Raw genomic sequence first — 24,695 nt, 5'->3', positions numbered from 1 at the left:
CTGTTGGACTGAGTTTGGTGAAGTCCAGTGAACAGTGCAGTTCTGCAGGAAACAAGCAGTTACACATACTTTGAAGTTTGCTTCAGCCGTGGGCAGACCACAGGTGCTGCCTCATTCCTAAGAAGAATCTGGTCTGCTTGCTGCTTTACAGAGCAAAGCAAGACTTCAATACTTCCTCAAAAGCCTGCTGAATCGCACTGCAAACACTGCTGACCAAAAGCAAGGGTATCTCAGGCATTCTCACTGCAATGTGTCACTTGCTGTGCTCTGCACCGTCTTAAGCCCTTCATGGCTGGACATTTTGGTTTTCAGATGACATGACAGAAGTCATAGGTAACAGCGACCCAGAAGTGCTGACCCAGGGATGATGCTCTTCACCGCTCCTGCCCGTTGCACCTGCATGTGCAGGACAGGCCTCAGGTGAAGAGTGCATCCACGGGACACTTAAGAATCGCAGAATCATATAATTGTTTAGGTTGGAAAAGACCTTTAAGATCATCAAATCCAGCCGTTAACGTAGCACTGCCAAGTCCACCGCTAAACCATGTCCCTAAGCACAGAATCTACCCCATCTCCAGGGATGGAGACTCAACCACTTCCCTGGGCAGCCTGTTCCAGTGCCTGACTGACCTTTCAGTGAAGAAGTTTTTCCTAATATCCAACAGCTTGAGGCCATTTCCTCTTGTCCCATCGCTTGTTACTGGGGAGAAGAGACCGACCCCCAACCTCGGTACAGCCTCCTTTCAGGCAGCTGTAGAGTGATCAGGTCTCCCCTGGAAAGCTGCCACCCTGCGTAAACCTTTATAAAGTCACAGTAAAAAAAGCCTTTACAACGACAGCAGCAGGCCACACGTGAGAAGACGAGCCCTGGAGCAGACCCGGCCTGGTGGCTGCGGCTCGGCCTGCTCCCACGCAGACACAGCGACGCTGTGGTAACGCGCCGTCACCGCGGCCGGCCGCGGCCAGCCCGGTGCCACCGGGACGGCGGCGGCCCGGCGCAGGCCCGCCCCGCCGCCCCGCTGAGGGCGGGCCAGGCCCCGTGGCGCGCACGCTGCCCCGCCGGGCTTAACCCCGCCCCCTGCCATCACTCCACTCCCTCCACCCAATCAGGGCGCCCTCCTTCCCCCGCAGCAGCGAACGGGAGGGCGCCCTCCTGCCTCCAGCTCGTGACGACACGCCGGTGACATGTCGAGAGTTCGCGTGATAGGAGAAGGCGGCGAGACCCCTCCCCCGTTCTCGGCGGATCGCGCCGCCATTGGCTGCGCCGCGAAGCCGGCTGCGCTCTCATTGGCTGCCGGCATCGGCCGTTAGGCTGCCGGGCGGCCGGCGGTGCCGCCAGCGGGGGAGGCGGCCGGGGCCGCAGGTGAGCGCGGGGCTCCGGGGCCGGAGCCGGGGCCGGGGCCGGGGCCGGGGCCGGGGGGGGGTGGGGGGGTGGGGGATGGGCGGTGGTTCCTGCTCTCTGTGTTGAGAGTGCGTGGATTTGAATGAGTCGTGCCGTTGTCGGCGTCCCTGACGTGGCGCCCGCCCGTGTAACGGATATCTTTACGCAGGCGGAAAGCAAATGGATCTCCTGCCAAATTCAGCACCCCTGGCTACGAAGCTGCGGAACACTCTGGTTCAGTACCACAGCATCGCAGAGAGCGAGTGGCGGGTTGCGAAGAAAACCGTGAGTGGTGTGGGCGGCTTCGTGCCTGCGGCGCGGTTGGTTCTCTCAGGGAAGCTGCGGGTCACCTGGCGGGGGGGGCGCGAAGAGCTCGTTAGGCCGTGTGTAACGAGCGGGAAACGTCGGCCACAGTCTTGCAGGACTTTTATATCAGAGGCCCTGTGAAACCGCCCTTGTAGGATAGCACAGCTTTGGATGACAGAATGTCTTTTTCCTGTCTACAGACATACGCTGTCGTTCCTTCTGCCCGCTTCCAGGGGAGCGTCTCACAGCAGAATCCTACGTGTGTAGGACTATAAGCTTTTCTTAAAGGAAAATTTGAAATGCTGTTAGCAGTAGCAGTGTTGCAAGATGCTCGCTTGTTCTTTCTAGCAAACCAGCCACAGCCTGCAGGCAGGCTCTGCCGGCCTCTGGAATCTCTTCTGTCTATAGTGCTTGAACCCATCATGCTTCACCTTTCAAATGTCTTCCTCTTAAAAAGTGAGATAATTCTCAATTCTTTCTCTCATATTGCTTCATGTTTCCATTGCCTTCAGAGCCCCCACGTTACCAGAAGTTTCCTTCCATGACAGAGAACGCAATTCTCTAATGTGTGAGCAGACATTGATAAGAGAGGGTCAAGTATTCCAAATGTAACTAGATTATTTGCAGAATTAAAAAATTCACTTTCTTGAAAGGAACAGAGCGTCCAAGCCTTTCACTCTTGCAGAACACCTACACCACCTCTGCTCTGCTAAATGCTGAGTCTTACACCTACACCATTATTTTCATTTAGGAAGTTATGTGAATTTCAGTGTTTCAGATCATGTTATTCCCCAGATTTTACCCCTGTAAAATTTCCAGTTGGACTTCCTTCCTTCCTTCCTTGTATTTTGATACTGTGCTGTGAAAAAGAAATTCAGAGCTTTAGCTACATGCCGGGTAGATGTGTTTTGCCCCTAAATATACTCAACAGTTCTGGGTGCAGTACTTAGGCTACTGTTCTTCAAGACATTTGATCCTTTATGCTTACATAATCATGATTCCAAATAAAAAGGTGCCATATGGCACTCTCTTTAACACCAAAATTAAGAGATTTTGTATAGAGGTTCCATTTTATAGTTAGATAAAAGTCAGAAGATACTGTTTTCTTTATTTTCTCTGGCTAACTTTAAAATAAATAGCCTACTGCTTGCAAGACACTCCTAGTCAGGCATCTAGGAAAGAAGGATAACTTAAGCTTTCTTGTCCGCCAGTGTCAGCACCTCCTGCACACATCTGCTCGGTCATGTGTTACAGGAGTGCAAGCAGAAGTTGTGTGGTCTTCCTGTCTAGATAGTGTCCAGATAATGGTTTTCTAGTTGCCTTTTAATTGAAAGGCTTTACCTAGTAATGTGGTTCCATTGTTCTATGTGTTTTTCTAGAAAACTGGCTTGGCCTGCCAAGCCCTATTTCTGTGCAGACTTCTAGCATTTGACACTGAGAAAGGCAATTGACTGATTTTTTGAAAGAATGGAAGATTACAAGCAAAAGGTGTCTGAAACATCTGCTTATCTTCTTAAGAAAAGTGTACAAAAGTGCCCAGGTCAGTGAGCACTTTGGGGTGAACCATAGTTAATGGTAAAGTCTTTTGCTTTCCTTGAGAAAAATTGAGGCATTTTCTGCACATCTTAGAATTGTATGTAAGTGACAATTAACATCATATCTTCCGTTTTCTTTCAGAAAGATGCAACTGTGTGGCGTAAACCATCAGAGGAATTCAGTGGATACCTGTAAGTTTGCCTGCAGAGCAGATACATTTTTAAGGTTCCACAAATATGTTTTATAGAATTTAGAAATGACAGCTGTGGATTCTACAGCCTTCACCTACACAGATTCTCCACAGGAGAAGCTAAGTGGATCATCTAGGGTGCTGATACCATTTCTTTTTAGTATTATATTTTAATGCTTTAGTGTTGCATGGTGTCTAGAACAATGAACAGTGAAAACTGTGGAACACACCACAAACCTCCCATTGGCTGAAGTGGGCAACAACATATGCCAGACCTTTTAGAATGGTGGTCTGCAAAACACAGAATCAAGTCCAGGTTCAGTAGGTCTGAAGTGTCAGTGCTTGGACTGTCACAGTGACTATGCAGCTACAGTAGTGTAAAATATCAAGCAAGGTATCTGTACGTTTAGGTAGAGAAAGAGTTACTCAAAAACAGCACTTGAAAGAAAGGAAAAGTCATGTAAAAAGGTAGTGTTTGAAAGTATCTCAAAGACTGATACGCTCTGTGGAATTTAAATCCTATTAAATCTGCAAGAGCTGATGACTCCAGAGACCAAGAGTCTGCTGACTCTGTACAGAGCCACAGGCGCACGGGCATCAACAACAGGTGTAACTTGAACCACTGCCAAGAGGGCAGTGGCTGCTGTGTGCAGATGAAGACTGCAGGGTTGTGTATACGCCTGGTGTAATAAAGGACACTTGGAACAACTTTCCAAATACCTACCTAGAAGCCACTGGCATGTTCATGTCGTCCTCCAGTTCTGAGTATACAGCTGAGATTGGCTCCAGCCAGCTATCTGTGAGTGAGTATGGGTGAACTGTGCAAGTGAATAGATTAATGTGTTGCTTGACTAGTTACCTACTGTTAATAAGAACAGCTTAATGGATAAGAAGTATTTTGAAAATAATGGTTCTGATGGATTCTTCTGCTTCAGGAGCCAGAGGCCTGGTAACTCAAGTAAACAAAATCTCTGGTGTCTGCTAAAAATATCTGATAACAAATGAATGTTCTGTAATGTCTTATACCAAATTATTTTATTTTGGACTCTAATACACCACTAAAGCATAACGTAGTTTCTCTTTAGCTTGCTCCTACTACTGTTACTTCTGCTTTAAGAAACATGTTTTTCCGATTGTACCCCTGCTCTCCTTTCTTTTTGCTTTTAGCTTTGCTTGTCCCTGGTGGACTCCCTTGCTTCTCCAGCAAGAGCAGCTAAATACCAAGTTGTTAAAGAAATAAACATGCTGATTTTTATCTGAGGAAAGAGTTTGCCATTTACAAAATACTGACTGCAGCATAAGGACAAAGCTGCTCAGAGTAACATTTATTGCAGAGGCGCATAGATGCACTCATAGGTCTTTTTCAGTACTGTCTTTCTGATACAATTGCCCACTGACCATAACTCCAGGTGCTATAACGTATTACAGTAAGGGTGCTGTTGCAAATTAAAGGAATATGTATAAAGAATTTCTCATTTTTAAATGTAAACATATGTTTCTCTAGCTACAAAGCTCAAGGAGTGGTGGAAGATGTTACTAACCGAATAGTGGATCATATTCGCCCTGGACCTTATAGGCTAGACTGGGACAGCTTAATGACTACAATGGACATTATGGAAACATTTGAAGAGGTGAAAACTTGTTTAGATTCTTAAGGGAAATGTGTATAGATGCATATGTGAATTTAATAGTACAGCAGAGCAGTTGTTCCAACAAATACTAACGTTCTTCTGCCTGGTTTCTGCATTCACATGCAATATTGTCTGTACATGCTGTGGCTGGCCTCAGATGAGGCTTTCTGGCTGCACAGTCCTATTCTGAAGCTTGAAGTTCAGCTTTCCATCAATGCTAAAAATAAAGGAGTAAAACTTGGTTAGTGATGATTCTGTTGGACGTGGGAGCTCTGGTAGCCTCTGATAAAAGTAACATATAGAGAGTTACAGTGTAATATTTTATACGGCAAAGCCTTTTCATACAGCTTGTTTTCTTCTGTTCCACAACAAACAAAATTGTAAGTATTAATAATCCACACGTACAGAAGCTGCAACCTCTCCCTCCTCCTAAAAGACTGACTTCACTGTATGGCAGGGCTTTGTGCTGAGAGCCAAAATAGTTCACACTGAGGGGCAGGACTTGCTAAAGAAAGGTAGGTTTGAAGTTGATTACAGAAGAGCTAGTAGCCTTCCTGTGGTTACTGGGGACATTCAGTAAGACTTCAGAACCCTGTGGACATCTGGCTTAAACGTGGATTGTCTTTTGTTCTGGCTGTTAAGGAAGATTTGTGTGGCAAGGTATTTTTGCTAATTATTCCCTAAAATTTATACAAACTATTGTTTTATAAGAAAGCCTATTTTGAAGATTTGTTTGCATTCTGTTCTATTATTCACTTGGTGGATTAAAAGTACTTGACAGAGCATCTTAGTCCTGAGAGAGGCTTCTTACAAATCATTCGTGGTTCCTTTCAGACTTGCTAAGTAGTGGTTAAGCTGCATGAAAGCCACATGGCTTTCAGTTCCCAGGCATGACAGAGTTCTGTAGTTTTAGTCAGTATGCTTTCAAGGTGCCAGATATTCTCAGCTCCTGCAGCTCCCAGTTGCAGACTGCAAGTCCTTACAAACTTCCAGCATTTAGACTGAAAACGACACAGCCATTCAGACCTCACTGAAGTTATTTGCACAGTGTAGTTGACATAGGCTACGATCTTTGTGGAAAAGGCTAGCTGCCTATAAGCATAAATTTCCCTGTATTCATTATACTAAGATATTTTTGTTTTTTACCCTCCTCATTCTGTCACTCAACAAGAACTGCTGTGTGATGCGCTACACCACTGCTGGCCAGCTCTGGAACATCATAGCACCAAGGGAGTTTGTTGATTTCTCTTACACCACAAGCTATGAAGATGGGCTTCTAACATGTGGTAAGGCACCACTTAACCTCTGTTTAATTCTTATTTTGTCACAGCGCTTGGCTTCAGATTTTATTCAAATTAAGTTTAGTTCTGCAGTAAGCATTCAAAAATGGTGTAAGATGGTCTCCAACAAGTATTTCAAAGGTATTTTAACATTTTACAGATTTAAAGAAGTGTACAGGTTACTGGTTTACCCATGAGTCATCCCTGTGTGGCAAGTTTCATTTATGCCAACTGTGGGACAGGAGTGGTAGAGACAAGTTGAGTCCTCTGACTCAGCTCTTACAGCAAACTGAGTGGAGTAACAGCTTGGTAGTAAACAGGAGGAATGTCTTTTTAATGTCAGAATTTCTGCTTATCAAGTTCTGCTTGTCTGTTGTGGAGTTTGGATGAAGAGCAGACAACTTCCATGCGTGAAAGTACCCAGAAACTTGAAGTGTGTCTGTCACTTCTAGTGAATTCCCAGAGCAGAAACATGAACATTTTAAATTTACTGCACCTTTATTTTTTATCTGTCTCAAATTAATTTTACTTTTTTTTTGTTTGTTTTCCTTCATAGGTATAAGCCTAGACTATGGAGAGGTGAGACCTAATTTTGTCCGTGGATTCAATCACCCTTGTGGTTGGTTCTGCGTCCCTCTCAAGGACTATCCTAGCCACAGCCTTTTGACAGGCTATATTCAGACTGAACTGCGAGGGATGCTACCACAATCTGCAGTAGACACTGCCATGTCTAGTACCCTGGCCAATTTCTACTCTGACCTCAAAAAGGCACTGAAAACATAGACAAACAGTGACTTAAAAGCCCATGCGTTTCTTGCAATCAAATTGTATTGTTTAGCTTAGCATAGATTAGCTACTGAGTTAAGAGGTGAGTAACATTGTTCCTGCACCTTTATGTAGAGGGACCCAAACAACTTTACCAAGTACTTTTTGATGTGATACTTAGCATACATTCCTAATTCATGGCGTGAGGTTCTGTGTCCTGCTCAACACTCTGCAGCTGTGTGAGGAGTAGTCTGAACCTATAAACCTCTGGCTTGCTAGGCAGAAAACACAAGGGGTGTGTGTGGGCTTGAAAAATGCAGCATGAACTCAGCTCTCACCAATACTGTTGAGAGTGGAGTGCTCAGGATTTTGCAGGTGCAGGTCGCTGTACTGGCAGGATCTCATTGAAGATGTGATTTTGTAATATATATATTTTTATATTTACTTAAAATTTCTCATTTATGTAGTTTGTACAGGTGCATCTGTAATTTGTTTTAAAAAAATTACTTTGATTTCTTGTAGGGATATTACATAGCTAAGTTGTTAAATTATACTATTCATAAGAAAGCTATTCGCTCTTGTTAGCAAAAATACGTATTCATTATTGGCATTTCTTTGATGTTGTAACTGTAAATTAATTGACTGTTATATATAACAGTCTCAGTGCATAGATAAAGAAATGCCCTTACAGCTGATCCAAAGCTCATTTAAGTCATCAGGTGTTTTTCCATAGTTTTTAGTGCGCTTTTAATCACACAGTTGTCAAAATAGCAAACTTCCAATGGATCTTCTGTGATACTCTGCACTTCTAAAGAATTTTTTACTTAAATTTGCATGTAATTGTGTGTGGGGGTTTTTTGTGTCTTCCTTAACTGGAAAACCTGGAATTACTAAAGCAACAGAGAGGACCACTAACTTGCTTGAGGTATAAACACTGGTGTAGCCACAACAGCACAGACTGCCATCATGCTGGTACAGTGCACTGGAGTGTTCTGTGGTAATAACCCTATATTGATCTTTGCAATAAATGAAATGAGCATATTAAAACATGAATAACTGAAGGCCAAAGCTCACGCTGCAGAGTTGCTCAGATCTGCTGGAGGATGGAGGGTCAGATTTTTAAGGATATTTATCCACCCAGTGATGCGGACAGATACATGGCAGAGGCTTTCAAAAGATTACTGTCTGTGCTGTTAGGACCTCAATTCTGTTTAAAACCTGACATTAAGCTTTTAATGTTGACATGCATCATTTGCTCAGGTGAGATTGTAATTATCCGTATGCTTTACCAGTGCTAGTAGAGGCAAGTTTAGCTGCATAGTAATTTGTGAAAGTACCTTGGAACCCTAATATTTTGCGGCCAGTTCTATGCATACAATCCAAGGTCTGATAATGGGCTCTTAGGAAAAAAAAATCAGATTAAAATTGTTCCGCTGCAATATTGGCTTTCTGGAAACTGGCCACTGTAGCTGAACTCTAAACAGTGAGGAGTTTTCTTTCTCATTGCTCAAGTGGAGAGGTAGAAAACACATCGACACCAAATATAGTGAGGGCTCTCCCAACGTGCTTCATGTATTAAGGCATTTAGTACTGCTTAAGACACTTACTTAAAAACAATGGCATCAAACAGCCTTTGGTGTCTTTGTAGGCAGAAAATGTCAATTCCCTGTTCGGTTTTGTGTATTCTGCAATTCCCTTTAAACCCCTTGGTTACTCTTCCCATCTTTTCTATCTTCCTTGTTTCCCCCGCAGTGCTGGAAGTTCACAAGGTGATCTTGCACCACCAAGGAGACTAAGGAATCAGTGTCCACAGACACACTTTTTCCTAAATGCTAGGGTCCACTCCTTTGTAGTACTGGTGCTGAGACAAGTATGTAAAACCCTAGCAATACTGCTCTGTGGGATGAATGTTGACATCATTATAGAGGAAGCTGTGTGAAGTGTACCCTCTTTATTCTTCCCAGCTGTAACAACTACATATATAGTAAATCTGCATATTCATGTCTTTTTTTTTAAAACCACTGGAACTGACCAATTGAGGGATTGTGATACAGACGTATATAGAGAAAAATATCCCATTGCTCTGTAAAAAGCCCAGTTTAAATCTGCACTGAGGCACTGAAGTGCTGGAGAAATGGGTCAAAAGGAGCACAAGACACTTACAGAATTATGTTTGTACAACACTAGGCACTGCAGAAAAGATTAAGAGGTTCCTGTTACAATCACAGGTTATAAGGGCTCTAACACCCCTAGAGTATCTATCCTTATTTAGAGTCGAGTGAAACGGCTTTTTATGCTTTCAGTGAAGATAGGCTGATGAAGTACAGAGCAGTTGAAGAAAGAAGACTTGTCTTTAAATGGAAGAAAATTCCTAGTGTATTTTAAGTATGATGATGTTTTTTATAAAAATTTCTCCATGCAGGTTTGCTTTTTATCACCAGATTTGTTTTCAGTAGCAGGCCTAGAGATGGAAAGATTTTGTGAATGAGAGTAAAGTTTCTGGAAGCACGCTGGGTCTCCTACTTTGCATTATAGCAATTTGTTCCTTAAACACTGATTAAACTGGCTTTGCGTGTTTTAACAGACGTAAGCTATTGCTTCTGCCAATGAGTTTGAATATTCAAGTGAATAATAAGAGTAGAGACTACCAGAGACAGAGAATGGAGGCAGATATTTTTTTTATCAATAAAAGAACATAGTTTCCAGATGAGGAGAAATCACAGAAGGTGCTAACAAATTTTAAGGATTTATTTTGGGGAATCTCACACTTCTAAAAATGTTTCTGATTTAGGAGTGCAATGATTGACAATGTATGCTGATCATGCTGCTGAAGCAATGCATACCTGATACCCCTACAGTCATTATTGCAAGCAGTTCAGCTATAGAGTAATACAGATGTCAAGTTTCCTAGTGTGTTGTATTTCTTTGAAACCAAAACTTACTTTCTTTTTGTATAGCTAAGGATTGAGAGGAGTGTTAGGTCTGGAAGCAGAGCTGTTCTTTAACCAGACTACATTCAGAACCAAGAAAGCCACAAAATCAAGTACTCATTCAATCAGAACCTCTTTTCCCACAGACATTGTTTTCCTCCTAAGTTAGTGGACAATCTAGATGAAGCCAAGACAGTCCTAACAGGAAGGCAGTTGAAAGGACAAAGTGCAGGAGCCCATGTTTTGCTTGTTAGAAGGTAGTGGGAGAAAAAGTAAATTACCTAGTATAGATTTCTCTCATCCTCACAGCACCAGAATATCTGCAAGTTTGTGAGGTTTGCCAGTACTTAAGAGTGTTTCAGTCAAGCTGGAATACAGTTATCTGAAAGCGACTTCTGAATGAGGTGCCCAAGAATAGCAGAGAGCAGTTTTTGCTAGGGAAATGGCATAAATAGACACATCAAAATTATTTTTATATGACTAGTATTTTTTTAAAAAACTTACTTTTTCAGGGGTTTAGGCAATATGACAGTCTAATCTTTGGCACTTTAACTACGTGCTCTGTGTGTGGATGGGAAGGGTGGCTAAAGATAAGAAAATTTTCATGTTTGGCTTCTGTTCTTCATCTAAAACCTCCAGCATTGACCTTGCCTGTAGTTGTGCTCCTTATTTTAGATATGCAGAAGATAGATAGAGATTGGGCTAAGTTCAATTTGGGGGCAGTCCAGGATAGTCTACCACAGCCTGCTGCGTGGTGGACCGGTAGTTCAGATACATACTCTGGGAACAGCACAAGCCCTCATCTCAAAAGTGATGAATTTATAAACATGAAATGTGGTGAATTTGTAAGATGTGAAAAAAGTGTATAATTCCTCCAGTAATCATAAATAACCAGAACTATTTCGATGGTGTGAGCTGGTGATTCGACCTAGGAGGTTCATTGCTGTAAAAGTAGCCATAGTTCTATTGAAACCAGTCAGGTTGTGCTTATGTTCAGAAAGTCAAAGTCAACCTATCTTAACAGTGGTTTTAACTGACTGTGTTCAGCACTTAAGAGAATTGTATTTATATTTTGTATGCAATTACAGAATAAATTAAGACATGGATTCCAACAGACTCATGATGTAGCTTTTTCTATACTTGTGCAGGCAAATGTAGCATTCAGTTATTTTTGGGGGAGTTAGGTCTGATGAAGTAGTTAATCTTCAGCTGCCTGGTGATCTCTAATGCTATCAATTCATCTCCTTAAATTTAAACATCAAAAAGCCTGTCTTTACTTAGAAACGTGATTTAGGCCTAGGAAGATGCACAACTGAGATTTCTGCTAAATTGAAATCTCTTGAAAACAGTAGAAATAGGATTCTCTCAAAGCTTAAATTCTAAAAAGATACATTTTTCTTGTAATTAGCCCATGATTGCTGCAGAACTTTATTAATTTAATCTGAGTATTACCTTTTAGCAAGTTTAAGAAATGGTTTATTAACCATCAAAATTATGTTAATCCAAAACATATGAGCATGCAGCATCTTGCAAAATGCATATAGATGTACATGAGGGTTATAAAGCATGCTGCAACATGTATTTTGACATGTATTTAATTAGCACCTACAGAAACCAAGGAAGAAAATGCCTGTATCTTATGTTTACATGTTTCTCTAACTAAGCCTACATAAAGGCAGGAGAGTTCTGTAGCATTTGACTTCAGAGCAAGGAGCTGCAGCCCTCTCCTGTTGCTTTTCTAAGGAACTGTGACCTCAGATACAGCACGCAGGGCATGTATCGTGTCACCTCCTGCAAAGTGGGTTAGAAATAGGTACAGAGGCCACTTCAGATCTTCAGAAAATGAGTAAGGACATTAATTAGAATTATTAAGAAAAAGTGTGGTGTTTAAACCCATTTCCTGGTGAGAGAGAAGATGAAGATGTGAGAGAATAATAATAAAATCTACGCTAAAGATTAAATGTTCTCTAGGAAGGAATATATCCTGAAGTCCTAGACCATGATTTAAAGTTTGCAATATGTTCTGCCTTTTCCAGTCCCCACTGAGCTGTGCTGGTGACTCAGTTATACAGTACAGGGATTGATTATTGTGGGGTTAACCTTCCCTGAGACTGTGCCACTAGCAGGGAGAAAACAGGCACAGATGATGACAGGAGATGTCTACGAATGTTTCACAGCTGACCCACACAATAAGAGATGTCACGTACCCTTGCTTGGGCACCTGTGTCAAGGTGCCCCAAATCCCAACACATTATCCAGAACTGTCACTTCCAGAGTTCTCATTCAGTGACTCAAGCCAGTATGACTGCCTAATGACCCTTGAAAATATTTCTTTGATACAGGCAAAATAGATGGAGCTATGAGAAGATCAGTTGTTACCCAAAGCGTAATCAGAAACTGACCTTGCTCAGGCCTTCTGTGGACCGGTTTGGCTGTGCCCTGGGGTGCCGGATAGAAAGTATTTCCTGAGCTCTGTACCTGGGGCTGCTGAGCTGCCTGCCAGCACCGACCCAGCTCTGAGTCAGGTTATGACCCTAGGGAGCAAATTACTATCGTAAGTAAGATTCCCTTACTTTCTCAGGGTGTCAGTCTGAGTGCTGCCTTTAATTTGAGTTCCAATCACACAGCATTGTGGCTAGCGTGTTGGTGTTACTAATTGAAGCTCCAAGGCTCACTGGGGAGGCAGGGCAATGCTCAAGGGGGTGCATCTGAGCAGTTGCAAACATGAGTACTTTGTTATTTGGGTACCATAATCCCTTCTCGTCTGTATGCCTAACAGCATTTTGAGCTCCTCACGATTTGGAGGAGGAAGAAGATATCGCAGCATGCCTGTTCATTGGAGCATGAGGAACGTCCCTACAAACCAGCATCTCTTATGCATACAGGATTAGGCATGGAGCCTCTGCGTGCACAGCCATCTCTGCCGAATTTCATGGTCTCCCTGTCTCAACAAATCAGGCTAATTTAAAAGACACAATTAAAACATGAACAGAAACCCAGCCCATTAGAGTTGAGACGCTGAAAGTTTCCCAAGACCAGCAGGTGTAGTAGTCTTCACTAGAAGACTGTTGTACATGGAGGAGTTAGTGACCCACACAGCAGTTAACCTGAGCTGGGCCAGGCCCGTGCAGGGCAGGTTCCCTGGCTGCAGCGTAAACTTATCCAGCTAACGATAGCAGAGGAGCCCACAGGCAGCTGCCACCCAGTACCAGCGGCTACACCCCCTGCATGGCTTTCCCTGCGTCTGACAGTGCAGCAAGAAGTTCTTGTGTGGACGTCCTTCCTGCTTGATAGTAGAAAAAGTAAGCAGTTTGATGAATGAAATGATGAATTGTTGTAAGAAAATCCTGTAATAGCGTGAGTAACAAAAAAATGGGGTAACCCTTCCATGGGCAGGATCTGCACAGCATGCTGTGCCAGAGGGCTGTTTGATGCCTCACAACTCAGGGTTCCCAGCATTTGAAGGGATGCAAAATTATCTATACTACCCTGTCTTTCTTTATTGTGTTAGCTCTAATAAATAGCACTTTAAGTGATACTTTACAGAGGCTGATTCCCTTTTTTTGGGATCATAAGGAACCAACACCTCCTGGTGCAAAACAGCAGGCAAGATGAAGAATCAAGTTCTGTATATGCTCTACACAGGCAAAACATCTTTCTGTTCTGCCTGTGTGCCTCCCAGCCTGTACCATGGAAACTGAGCATTTGTGGAAGAGAAATTGGGGAAACCTGATGCCCACCACATGTTCTACCCGCTACACGACTCTTGCCTGAAGAAATGGGAGTATGATAATGAAAAAAAAGGAAGTGAGGAAGAGGGAAGAGGCCTTTCATGCATAATTTTTTTTAAAATGTCAAATAAAAGTATAGAGAATTCACAATGCATGTAAAAATATTGAATCATTTCCCAAACCATCTGCATCCTTGGATATTTTAGACAAAAAGTTACTTGCACATGTACAACATGTTCAAGGAAAAAAGTGTTTTAACTGCTCAGAAGAACATCAGAACTATAAAACCCAGGGCTTTATAAAGCAGCAGACAACACCAGGCATCAGCAGAAATGCAGATTTTTATTAGTTGAGGCAGGATGGTTTTGTTTAAAAGTCCCCAGCTATCCTAACTTACATACAGTCCCTCTGAGTTCTCTCAGGTTACAGACATGTCAGTTCTTTTTCTTATGTCCCATTTTCTTGTTTGTCTCAAGCTTGCTATAAAACCAGTGTAATGTTATGCTGTAACATGAGCTTCCACACCACTGTTTTATGCACTATTTTTAAGAGGTCAGTCCAAACAACAAAAATCTTGAGCTCCAGGAGAAACTCAAAGTCCATAAGACCCAGCTCCTATACTTGCTCTCTTCTCTCTGTTTGACTTTCCACTGCCCTTTTCCACTCTGTTTTAGAGATGGGAAGAAGATGATTTCATGAAACTGTAGTAAGAAGCTATGCCTTGCCTCAGCCGGGAAAAGATTCAGCAGCATCCATGGAAGCACCAAATTAGTTTTTCTGGAGCACTGTTACCATGCAGAATGTCTTGCAGAGCTTATAATCATTTATTTCTTACATCCCTCAGGGGTTTTGAAAAATCATCTCCCACAAAAGGGTGTGAAGGGACTCTGCATTCAAGCAGTTTGCAAGCCTAAGGAGTTGTAGGTGGCAGGATTAACAAGCTGCACCAGTATGAGACAGTGGCCAACTGGCCAAGCAGCTGTTCTGAAGACCCATGGCAGTTGCGACCCATGGCAAACTGAGCAGGAGGGAACACCACTGAGGGTGCTAAATAACAGATATGGAAACAGAGCAGAGAAACAAAAAATCCTTCCAACATCTCCATCTTGCCAAGGCCTCCACTCAGATACCATGTGCAGCTTTGGGCTACATAGCTTTTGGCTACATAGTTCAAGACAGAGAGTAGTCAATTACAGGTAGAAAACCTGTATGCAAGCAAGAAAAGCAATGTAAGATCCAGGGTGCGTGACCTGTGAGTAAGGACTTGGTTTGTGCTGCTGAGAAAGGAGGATGCTGAACAAAAGAGCATTTTAATAACCTTTGGATTCATAAGAAATGTTTACAGAAAACAGATCACCATGATAGACAAACTGTTAACTGCAACAGAAAGACTCAGAACTTTATAAAATAAATTCCAGTCATAAGAGTGGCAAAACAATTTGGTAGATTGCACAAGGACGTGGCAGTGTCTTCATTACTGTAGGTCTTTAAGAACAAGTGAGACAAGCATCTCTCTCACATAACCCTCCCCGGGGCACAGCGATAACCTGGACAACCTTAGAAAGGTCTTTCCAGCCCCCTAGTTCTCTACTCCACCACTAATAATAGATTTAGTTTGTTATCCAACTGCTCAGGTTTTGAGGGAAGAGGAGAAGGGGAAATGCTATGCCAAGTTGGAATTTATTCAAGGCTGTGCTATATAAACAGATAACACCCATCATTATATCTCCCTATAATGACGACTATTGTTCCTTATCCTATGCTGAGCATTAGCTGTCAGCAAATAAATGTAAGCATTTCTAGATTTACTAGTTTATTTAGCGTCAGATCAGTCATGCAAGCCACTTTTATTAAAAATAGGCTTCCCACTATCAAAGCATATTCTCATGGCTTATCAGCATTTCCATGCAAGCACACAAGCAGGTACATTGGTCCCAAATACAATACAGTGTAACAACAAAACTGTCAATTTTTTCTGGTTCCAATTTCTCTCTGGTTCATTTGCACGGTATCAGAAAAGTTACTACACAAACAGGCTTAATCTGAAGTAAAAGTGTACAGTTAAACAAGCAGTCCATAAACTTCTATTTAGTCGCTAACATCTTTGCTAGTACAAGCAGACAGTGCTGACAGTACAGGATTTCTTACACATTAAGCAGTAAAAGAAGGAGTCAGGTACACAGGACATGGAGCTAATTTGAGAAAGTCTAATAGATATATAACATTTTTCATTATTATTAAGAGTCCAGTCACCATTGCTCTGAAGATCAACAAGCTTTTGTAACAGGCTTATAAAATACTTTTTGTTACAAGTCAATAGCACCATTTGTCTGTTTGTCTTGGAAGCATCAGCACATACCCAAACCATGCAGCATATACTCCTCTGGAATTAACAGAATTACAAAACTCCCTGCTTACAGTGTGGCCCTCATCTAGCCTCAAAGCCAAGAGCCACCAGGAGCCTCCAAACCAAGGCCAAGCCAGACACAAGCCCTTAATGTATCACATTTCTTCAGGTTAAAACTAGCTTAAGGTGATGAGCTCCTTACTATGGGTCTGGAGCAGCCAGCCAAACTCTGCTTGGTGCCTCGCGGGCTTGCAAGGGCATGGTGGTATAGCTCCTTGGGACTAAAAAACTGCTTTCCCTAAGTGAGACAGACTCAGTTACTCTTCTCTTCTCTCACTCCCTTGCAAGCCCGATCAGCCACCCTTGCTGTTCTGAAAGACCATTCTGTTTATCTTAGTCTTAGGGACTTGGGTTCACCTTCCACCTCTCCATCTTTCCTTCTCTCTGAGCACCTAATCACTTCAGAGTTAATTTTCTTACAAGCATAGGCCTCTCAACACTGTGTATTCTGAAAAAAAAAACCAAACCAAACAACCAAACCCCAAAACAATGATGTCCCTTATGGAACGTTAAATGAAATTTCTGCTATTTAATCAGAAGCATTAATATGACTTCTCATGAGCATGTGGTGTGAACAAGGAAGTGGTTCCTGTTGTGCATAATAGCATGAAGACACACCTGGGGTTAGCTCTCAGCAGCTAGTATTATAACTGTTCTTGTTTCTAATTACTTTCAGTAAAAAAATCTCTTAATTTGCAATTACTGTTTCCTTGCAGCCAAGATGGTAGAGATTTGAGCAGAGCAAACAAGGCACCCACCACTACAGTGAGGGCAGTAGGTTGGTGGTGGCACCAGCCTGAGACTCTCTGCAGGATTCTATGGATCACTGTCAGTTTCAAGGAAGATACTTCTCAGGGAGGACACTGCTGCAGCAGGATTTAGAAAATCCTTTGAATATATTTTTTTTCTAAATATGCATATACAGTCCATTTGCTTAGTTTCATGAAACGTTTCTTGACAAACTCCCATTTGCCATTAAAGACTACTCCAGGCTCCATGGCAAGCTGAGGAAGAGACTGGGAGCCATACTAATAGTACGAACAAAACAGCTTTGATGCCTTACAAATTAAATATGGGATCAATGGTGAGGTTCTTCCATCTAGAGGAGGCTGGTGCTGGATTACATTTGCACTACTTTCATAAACATGGCTGATGATGATGTCTGGAAAATAGCAGAAATGACAGAACCTGAGACCTTGGAGGAAACACTTACAGACACTTTTCACCTAATTCTTTGTCCAGACAAAGCTAAGAAGGAGCTCTCTTTGGTATGCTCCATAGCAAAATCCTCTGGTGTTTTTGTTGTGGGCATTTATTGTTTGGCGGTACTTGTGGTGGTGGTTCTGCTCATTCATTTAAAGTTAGCATTTTTTAGTAACGCGATCATGCCTTGGGATCTGTTTTTTCCTAGATACCCTGGTTCTTCCAGGTATGGTAGCTATGATTTCTCACAGTGCAATGCATCTATTTGGAGATAGCATTTGGACGGTTTTGTGGTTAATGTCTGTAAAAACTGTGCCTTAATCTGCAAAGATATTCTCACATGGGTGCCTTTATTGCTGTGACTAGGCCAATTGATTTAAATGGGCCTAGTAATTTTGGTTAACTTCAAGCAGAAGTGTAAGATGGAGCTTAACAGCAAGGTCTCAGATATATGGCTCTCAAACAGCCATGGGTCTTTGCACTTTACTCTTCTTACATCCTCTTTGGTTAGTTAAGTATGGTAATTTCATCAGATAGTTTGATCACTGGATATTTGCAAAACCTACAGCTCCTCTGGCTTGTCCAGAGGGGGAGGGAGAGGATGCCTTGGGCAGGATTAAAACAACATTACTTCATCACAACTAATGTGGTCCCCAACACTACTGCTTTGACAGAAGCTGGAAGAGAGCCTGAGTCGGGGCTGCAGTGTCAAGGAGACATGGATGAACAACTGTTGACTTTGTGCACAATTAATTTAAATTTTCTAGGTTAATGAAAAAGCTTTCTTTTGGAAGGAGTAGCTCAAAAGGACATGGCAGATGATACTGAGGTCTGATATGATAAAGCAGACACCTGCACATTATTCTGTGGGTGAATAAATACGACTCAGTGGCTACTGGAGCATATTGTCTCTGGGATAGATCACATGCCATTTGCAGCTGTAAATCATACCCAATGGCTTGCCTCAGCTTTTGAGTTACCAGAATAACTGCCTACAGTCTACGACACAGTAATTTCAATTAGGAGAGCCATCCCAGATCCACCCAACATGGGGATAAGGATTAGTCTTTTTTCTCTTTGATAGACTTTCCCTGTGTGTGCATATGCAGATGCAATAATTGTCTCCACACATTTTTGTATTATAAAGCAGATCATTATTTACAGTTCCAGACAACAAATGGGACCAAGTGTTATGAACTGACTTTGCTGTTTCTTTTGCCAATATTGTAAGTGGCAATGCTGCATAAAATATGATACTAAGTATATCAACGAGTACTAAGTAAATGATATTAAGCAGCTCATTGGTCATAGCACACATGATATTTTTCAGAGTTCCCAAGCCTGATGCATTTCTTTGGATTGACCTAAACCACATCTTCTCCATGGAATGCAAAAGATGCTGTTGATGAAGGAGCTTCCTGGTGCTGAGGAGCAGAACCGGGCATGGTGCTGTTCTTGTGCCTCTTTGCTCTGAACCCCTCGCCCCGAGCATTAGCAGCTTGTACAGCCAAAGCATCTACAGCAGTCCAGGTGCCATCATTTTCTATTGGGAAACTAACTCAAGGAGCTGAATTCTTTTCTGGTTTCTGTCTGGCATTTGTTGCACAGCACTGGCTATTTCTGTCAGTGAAGTATAGGCTCTTGAGAAAGGAAACAGAAGGTGCCAGAAAACAGCATGAGTCTAGGAAATGGGGAGGGAAAGGAGAAAGACTTCTTCCTGGATACTAACTGGCAGTGACAACTCACACCAGGGTGGCTCACAGAGAAATATATATATACTTGACCAATAAAGCCCAGACTCTTTTGGGAGCACAAGCAACTCAAAGAGCTGGAGTGAAACCATCTAACAGACCAAAGGGCAACAACAGCAGTGTAGCTGAAACCTGCAAGCATCAGATGGCTCTTCTCCCACTAACTGGCAGCTGACAGCTCTTCCTCGGTGCCCCATGGGGTCCAGGGCCAGGAAAAGGATGAAGCATAAACGGGGAAGGAAAACAACAAGCCATTTGGCTGTCAATGCATGTTAACACCTGTTCTTGAAACCAGAGTTTCAAATGGAAAAACAGAAAAGATCCCTTTCTTTTAAGCTTTGTTCTTTATCTATCATCATATAATGAATGTTCTGGAATGCTGCAGTTTCTCAGGCAGACAGAAAAAAGTAGCCGATACTATGGGAGGAGCTCTATGCTACTTAATAGGAGTGAACACATGCTGTTTAATATACCTTGGCCTGTAAATGTCTTCCTCATGTACACAAGTTAAGGGTTAGATTGTCAGCTTTTGGCCACACATACTGTGGATGGAGCATCACTGGGCAGGGGTGCCTGGTGCAGTTTGGGGCAGCTCTAACCCATTAGAAAATGCTGTGCTTGTGTTGTCACTGTGCTTCAGTCACGTCCTGAGCATGCGAAAGGATGAGGGCACTGAAGCACTCTTTTCCCAGCTGTGTCTTGGTATGAAGGAGCCAGAGCTGGGGAAAACTCTGTACCACTGTATTTATAAATCTTTCATACCTTGACATCCATTACACTGAATTTCATCCAGTGATGATCCATGTATACAAGAATGTGAAACACTATGGTTTCAGTTCCAGCTGTGTAATGCTGGCAAAGTGCAAAAGATGGCTTAAAAGATTACTGTGACTGTTAATGCAGACATGGCTCTTAGAGACTGTTCAGCTGTCTCTGCCTCTCTTTTGATAAATTTATGTATTTGTGGGTGCATGTACACACATATATATATTAATATATATCTATAATTTTATTGATAAGTTCAGAATTGGGCCACTTTGACTGTACCATTCTGTTCCTGCTTCTGTACTACACCTATCCCCACAATATGTGAATGCCTTCCAATAATGACTAAGTTCATGACTATGTTCATTTTTCTCTGTTCCACTGTGGAGGGGCAGAAGAGCATGCAAGGAAGGGTTTTTTTTTTTTTTGCTTTTCCTGGATTTTTAGTTAAATGTATGTACATCGTTGCATCCTTATATAGGTTAGAGTATTCACAGTCCAAGGGATGCCCTCTGTATTTGCACTGACCCTCCATCAATCTTCACTGAATTGCTCTGGCCAGAAGTTTTACCTCCCAGACATAAAGCAAAATTTTGCTTACATGGAGAATCTAGAGTCTTGTCAGTAAAAGTTTATACATGTTCTGGAACTAAGATCTTTACATTCCAGATATAACTGGACTAGGTGATTATTTTATTCCTGTTTTTCTTTTCTTCGTTCCTTATAATTTTATTTTCTTCTTATTTTGCAATGCAGCTGATACAGCTTTTGTTCAATGCAACGTGGTATTGTGCAGGGGCTTATCAGGGAAGCTAAATTTCTTTATACAAAAGCAGAATTAGCTCTCACTATTGTGGTTGTGTGTTCTAACTGAAATTACTCTGAAAGGGAGGAAAGGTCATTCTTTGAGCTATTATTGTTTTATAAAGTAACTTTAAGGATGTTCTGAGCTGTGTCTTTGTTTACCTTTGGTATCTTCAGGACTTGCTTGTATCCCTGCCGTTGTGCTCTAGGTCTAACTGTGCATCTTGCTTGGGTAGCCTCATTCCTGCTTTTCTCCCATATGAGAAGATATTTTTTGTTACTTGAATGACATGCCTACATAAGCTATACACTTGTAACCTGAGCAGCAACAAGGTAGTCTCGGCCACACAAAACTGAGTTCTTCACCAGGAGAAATACACAGCCTCTGCACAAGCCAGGGGTCAAGGCACTGAGCTGAGACTTGTGAGTGTCCATCACTCTGTAAGCAGGCAATATGCAGGACACTGTGCAAGGATCTGCTGAGAGTCCTCCACCCTACACTTTCATATGCCACCATTAAAAAAAGCCCGGAGAGCTGCACAGCAAGGCTTTGCATAACAGCATGCCCCAGGTTGTGTGCGGGTGCGGAGGGACAGTTGCCAATCATTATTTGGAAATGAGTGTTTATTCTCCAGAGTCCTCCTGCATTTGCTGCTTAGCACATACTGCTATCCGTCTGCTGAGCTGGACGCTGACAACTCCTAGCATCTTCTTCCTTTTCCCTGCTGCTGGGCTGCAGAAAATGTGGTGTTGTCCTCACTTCCCACACGGCTGCCAGCTGCGTCTGTGCTTCACTCGCAGCACAAGCTGGAGAAGGATCTCTATTTGGTAAGTGCCGAGGCCCAGCTGCCAGTGAGCCACAGCCTCCTCCAGCCTGGGACTCCCTGCTGATCTGAGCCCCTTCCAAAAACTTTTTGGTTGCTGCTTTTATCCTGCTCTTGTACCACACAGCTTTTCAGAGCACTTCACTTTATTCAGCAAGGCATAGGGTCCTTGCAAAGGGGATGCTGGGCAATTTTTGTCACTCCTCTCCACATGCCCAACAGCCTGCTCGCTCATGAGGACAGAGCCCTTGGTACACTTCTTCTGAAGCACACACTGTATCACAAACTTTTGCCTTTTGATGCTCTTTTGCATTCAAAAGTTTGATTACGGTGTATCCATGTCTTTACAACATGATTGCACAACGCAAAGTACAAACTTCAGCTAACAAACCAGCACTGGGCTCATAAAGTGCAATCTACTGTGTCATCCACAAAATTGCAAGCAAAAGTTTTGGAAATGATGGGAAAGTTTTGGAAATGATGGGAAATCTGTTCTATTTTGGAGTGAATTTTTCTGAACCTGTAAAAAACCCTGTTGTTTTTTTGTGGTCCTGCCTACAAGGCAGGACATTGTTAGCCATTTAACAGCCATCAGATCCTCAGCCTAGCTCTCAAGTATTACACTTTAATTGGCTAATACTATAATCTGCCTCTAAAGGAAAAGTTTTGCTAAGTTCAAATACTTCAAAAAGATGGCGACGTTCCCCCTTTTGTACTTGAAGGAGTTTGCTAATATGTTGAAGGTTTTAAAAACTTAAAGCTTAGGATTTCAACAGAAAAGAGCATCAGTAATTTTCTACCTAGCTAGTAATCGCAGATCTGGAACTGGCCCACCTCCAGTAGTGTTTGGGTGTGTTCATATTTTTCAGCCACGGTAAGACACTGGTGTTGCACTCCCAAGTCTGAATTATGGAAGATGCCACCAGGATGTGATTTTTCAGACAAAAACAATGCATGTAACACTCCTTTCTTCAATTACATGCATACACCCTAGTGCTGCTCTTCCTTCTGTATAGTACTGTCATACATAAGCCAGGCATATTACTTTACTGAGTCACGTATTGCTAATTCATTCAGCACAGACATCCTGATTGTTTCATATTGAGCATAATAAAAGAAAACTAAGCAAAAACAACTGAAGCCCCAGAGTGTTTATGCACAAGACTGAGCTGCCACCGAGATCCTGCTGTCACAGAGAGGTCTCCAGTTGCATGGCATCAATTCATATTTATGATATGTTATGGTATAATTTAGCAAAGAATAACTTTAAGAATCAGCTGGGACTACTTTTCAGCTCAACAAACCACGTCTCAGATGAAGATATTTCTGCTCAAGCACTTGTAGATGCACAATGACTGTGCAGCCGGCTCCACTTCTGCAGATTAGAAGCAACTATCCCAAATGAAGGAGGAAATGTTACAGAAATCCAACCTCTCCCATCAAACCTCCGCACCAACCAAACCCGGATGGTTTCACCCCTGTAACCAGGGGAGGAGACCTGTGTCTGAGAAATGTATTTCTTCTGCAGTCACCTCACAGGAGATAAGAAAGATAGTAAAAAATGAAACAGGTGGATGTACCTATCACCTTCTCCAAAGTGATTAGTCTTACTGTACTTGTTTTCAAGGGAAAATCTGCAAAGTGTCTTGTTGGCCTGTTCACAGCTGCCATGCCCCCACCAGCTGTTTCAGCTGACCTCAGAGTGTGTCACCAGGGAAAAGGATGGATGCATGTACTTTAAATTTCAACCGCACTTAATTAGCAAACCTTTTTGTACAAGTTCAAAGAGTCATAAGAAATGGATAAAAAATCTCAAGTACAATACATTCATTAGCATGCATTCTCACCTAGTAAAGACAGTATCTTTAATCTTCCTTTTTGTATTAATCTAGATTACATTTTATTTATCAAACCTACCATAAGAATAACACTGTATTACCCTTTAATTTCATCAGAAAATGCAGCTACCGAATGTTTTATTAACGACTTGCTTTTTCAGTAGCTGGTGTATTTTTTCAAGGCAAGTTGTGCAAGGCCTAACTTAACATAAAAACAATTAAAGCAAAAGAGGAATGTTAAGTGTATTAGGGTGTTAGGTAACTATCAGTATTAAAAAGTTTAACAAACACAAATGACATTGTACATCAGGGTTTTTTTTGCCATTTCTGCAATATATCAATAACATTACGAAATTCACATGCTATCAAAGTGATAACAAACAAATGTAAATGGTCATACATACTGATGCATGTTAGTTTTTCAATTCCTATCAATTATGTTCAATAAAAAAATCAAGATAGCTCAAGAACCTGACCCTAATTTTGCAAGCTGATCCATGCACACAGCTTTTAACTTAAGACACAGGACTCTGGGTGGATGCAAGATCTGCGCTGGTGGATCACTTTACAAGAGAGGTCCTTTGTTAGGAAAATCTGGACTAATTATGATGACAAGTGGGAACTGGTTACTCATGAGGTTAAACTATCTGGGAAGCAACTAGATTATACTGCTTGCTCCCAGACCTTGTATAAGTGTTTCCCCAGAGCCATGTCAAGTTGTGGAATAGCTTCCTTCAAGCATTTACAACTTGTATAATTGCAGATTATTCCCTTAGGCCCTATAAAAATGTCTTCTAGCTGCACAGTTTAGAAATTAATGAATAAATACAATGGTATTTCAAAAATTTGCATCTACTCTAATCCTCTTTTAGTCTATCCTTTCATTTTGCTAACACTTTACTAGAGAATGAAATGGCAGAAATCTGAGTAATTTCGTTTGTCATTAAAATACTGTATATAAACAGCAAAAGTCAGAATAAGGCATTCTCCACACAAGCTTGAGGAACGTACATTTTCATGCTCAGTGGAACTAACATTTCAATTGCTTCCCAGAAGTAGTGGAATGTTTTTTGCATATAAATCCCCAAATACTTTTTGAATTTTACAGATAAAAAGCATTATTTCGTACATGAGTTTTGAAAGCATTGGCTTGGTATTTCCTTCCATTTCATCTGCTGCAGAACTATGAATCTGGAAGGAAGCAGTTCAAAGAGACTCACGACATACAGAAGACACTTACTTCCATAAAAACAAATCAAATAGTATTTTGTTTCAAATGCCATCTAGAAACACTGGATAGATGTATATGAAGTATACGCATTATGGTAGGTAGTTATTCATCCCCATGTTTTC

General features: G+C 42.0%; 1 protein-coding gene across 7 annotated transcripts; it reads left to right on the top strand.

Annotated features, from left to right (window-relative positions):
- The first annotated feature begins 1,320 nt into the window (after window positions 1–1,320).
- STARD4 (StAR related lipid transfer domain containing 4) lies at window positions 1,321–11,118 on the top strand. Of its 7 annotated transcripts, none has more exons than XM_082336722.1 (6): window positions 1,321–1,363; window positions 1,559–1,666; window positions 3,365–3,414; window positions 4,918–5,044; window positions 6,216–6,330; window positions 6,881–11,118. In XM_082336722.1, the coding sequence occupies exons 2-6, from the start codon at window positions 1,562–1,564 to the stop codon at window positions 7,105–7,107; spliced, it is 624 nt and encodes a 207-aa protein (XP_082192848.1). In that variant the 5' UTR covers window positions 1,321–1,363; window positions 1,559–1,561; the 3' UTR covers window positions 7,108–11,118. The 7 variants fall into 7 exon arrangements, with proteins under 7 accessions (XP_082192848.1, XP_082192847.1, XP_082192849.1 ...); XM_082336721.1 differs by having other exon boundaries at window positions 1,551–1,666; XM_082336727.1 differs by lacking the exons at window positions 1,321–1,363; window positions 1,559–1,666 and adding exons at window positions 3,154–3,227; window positions 4,142–4,216.
- Window positions 11,119–24,695: the final 13,577 nt, after the last annotated feature.

This window comes from Platalea leucorodia (assembly GCF_965183815.1).
Source record: "Platalea leucorodia genome assembly, chromosome: Z".
Lineage (NCBI taxonomy): Eukaryota > Metazoa > Chordata > Aves > Pelecaniformes > Threskiornithidae > Platalea > Platalea leucorodia.
This window is presented reverse-complemented; position numbering and strand designations above follow the sequence as displayed.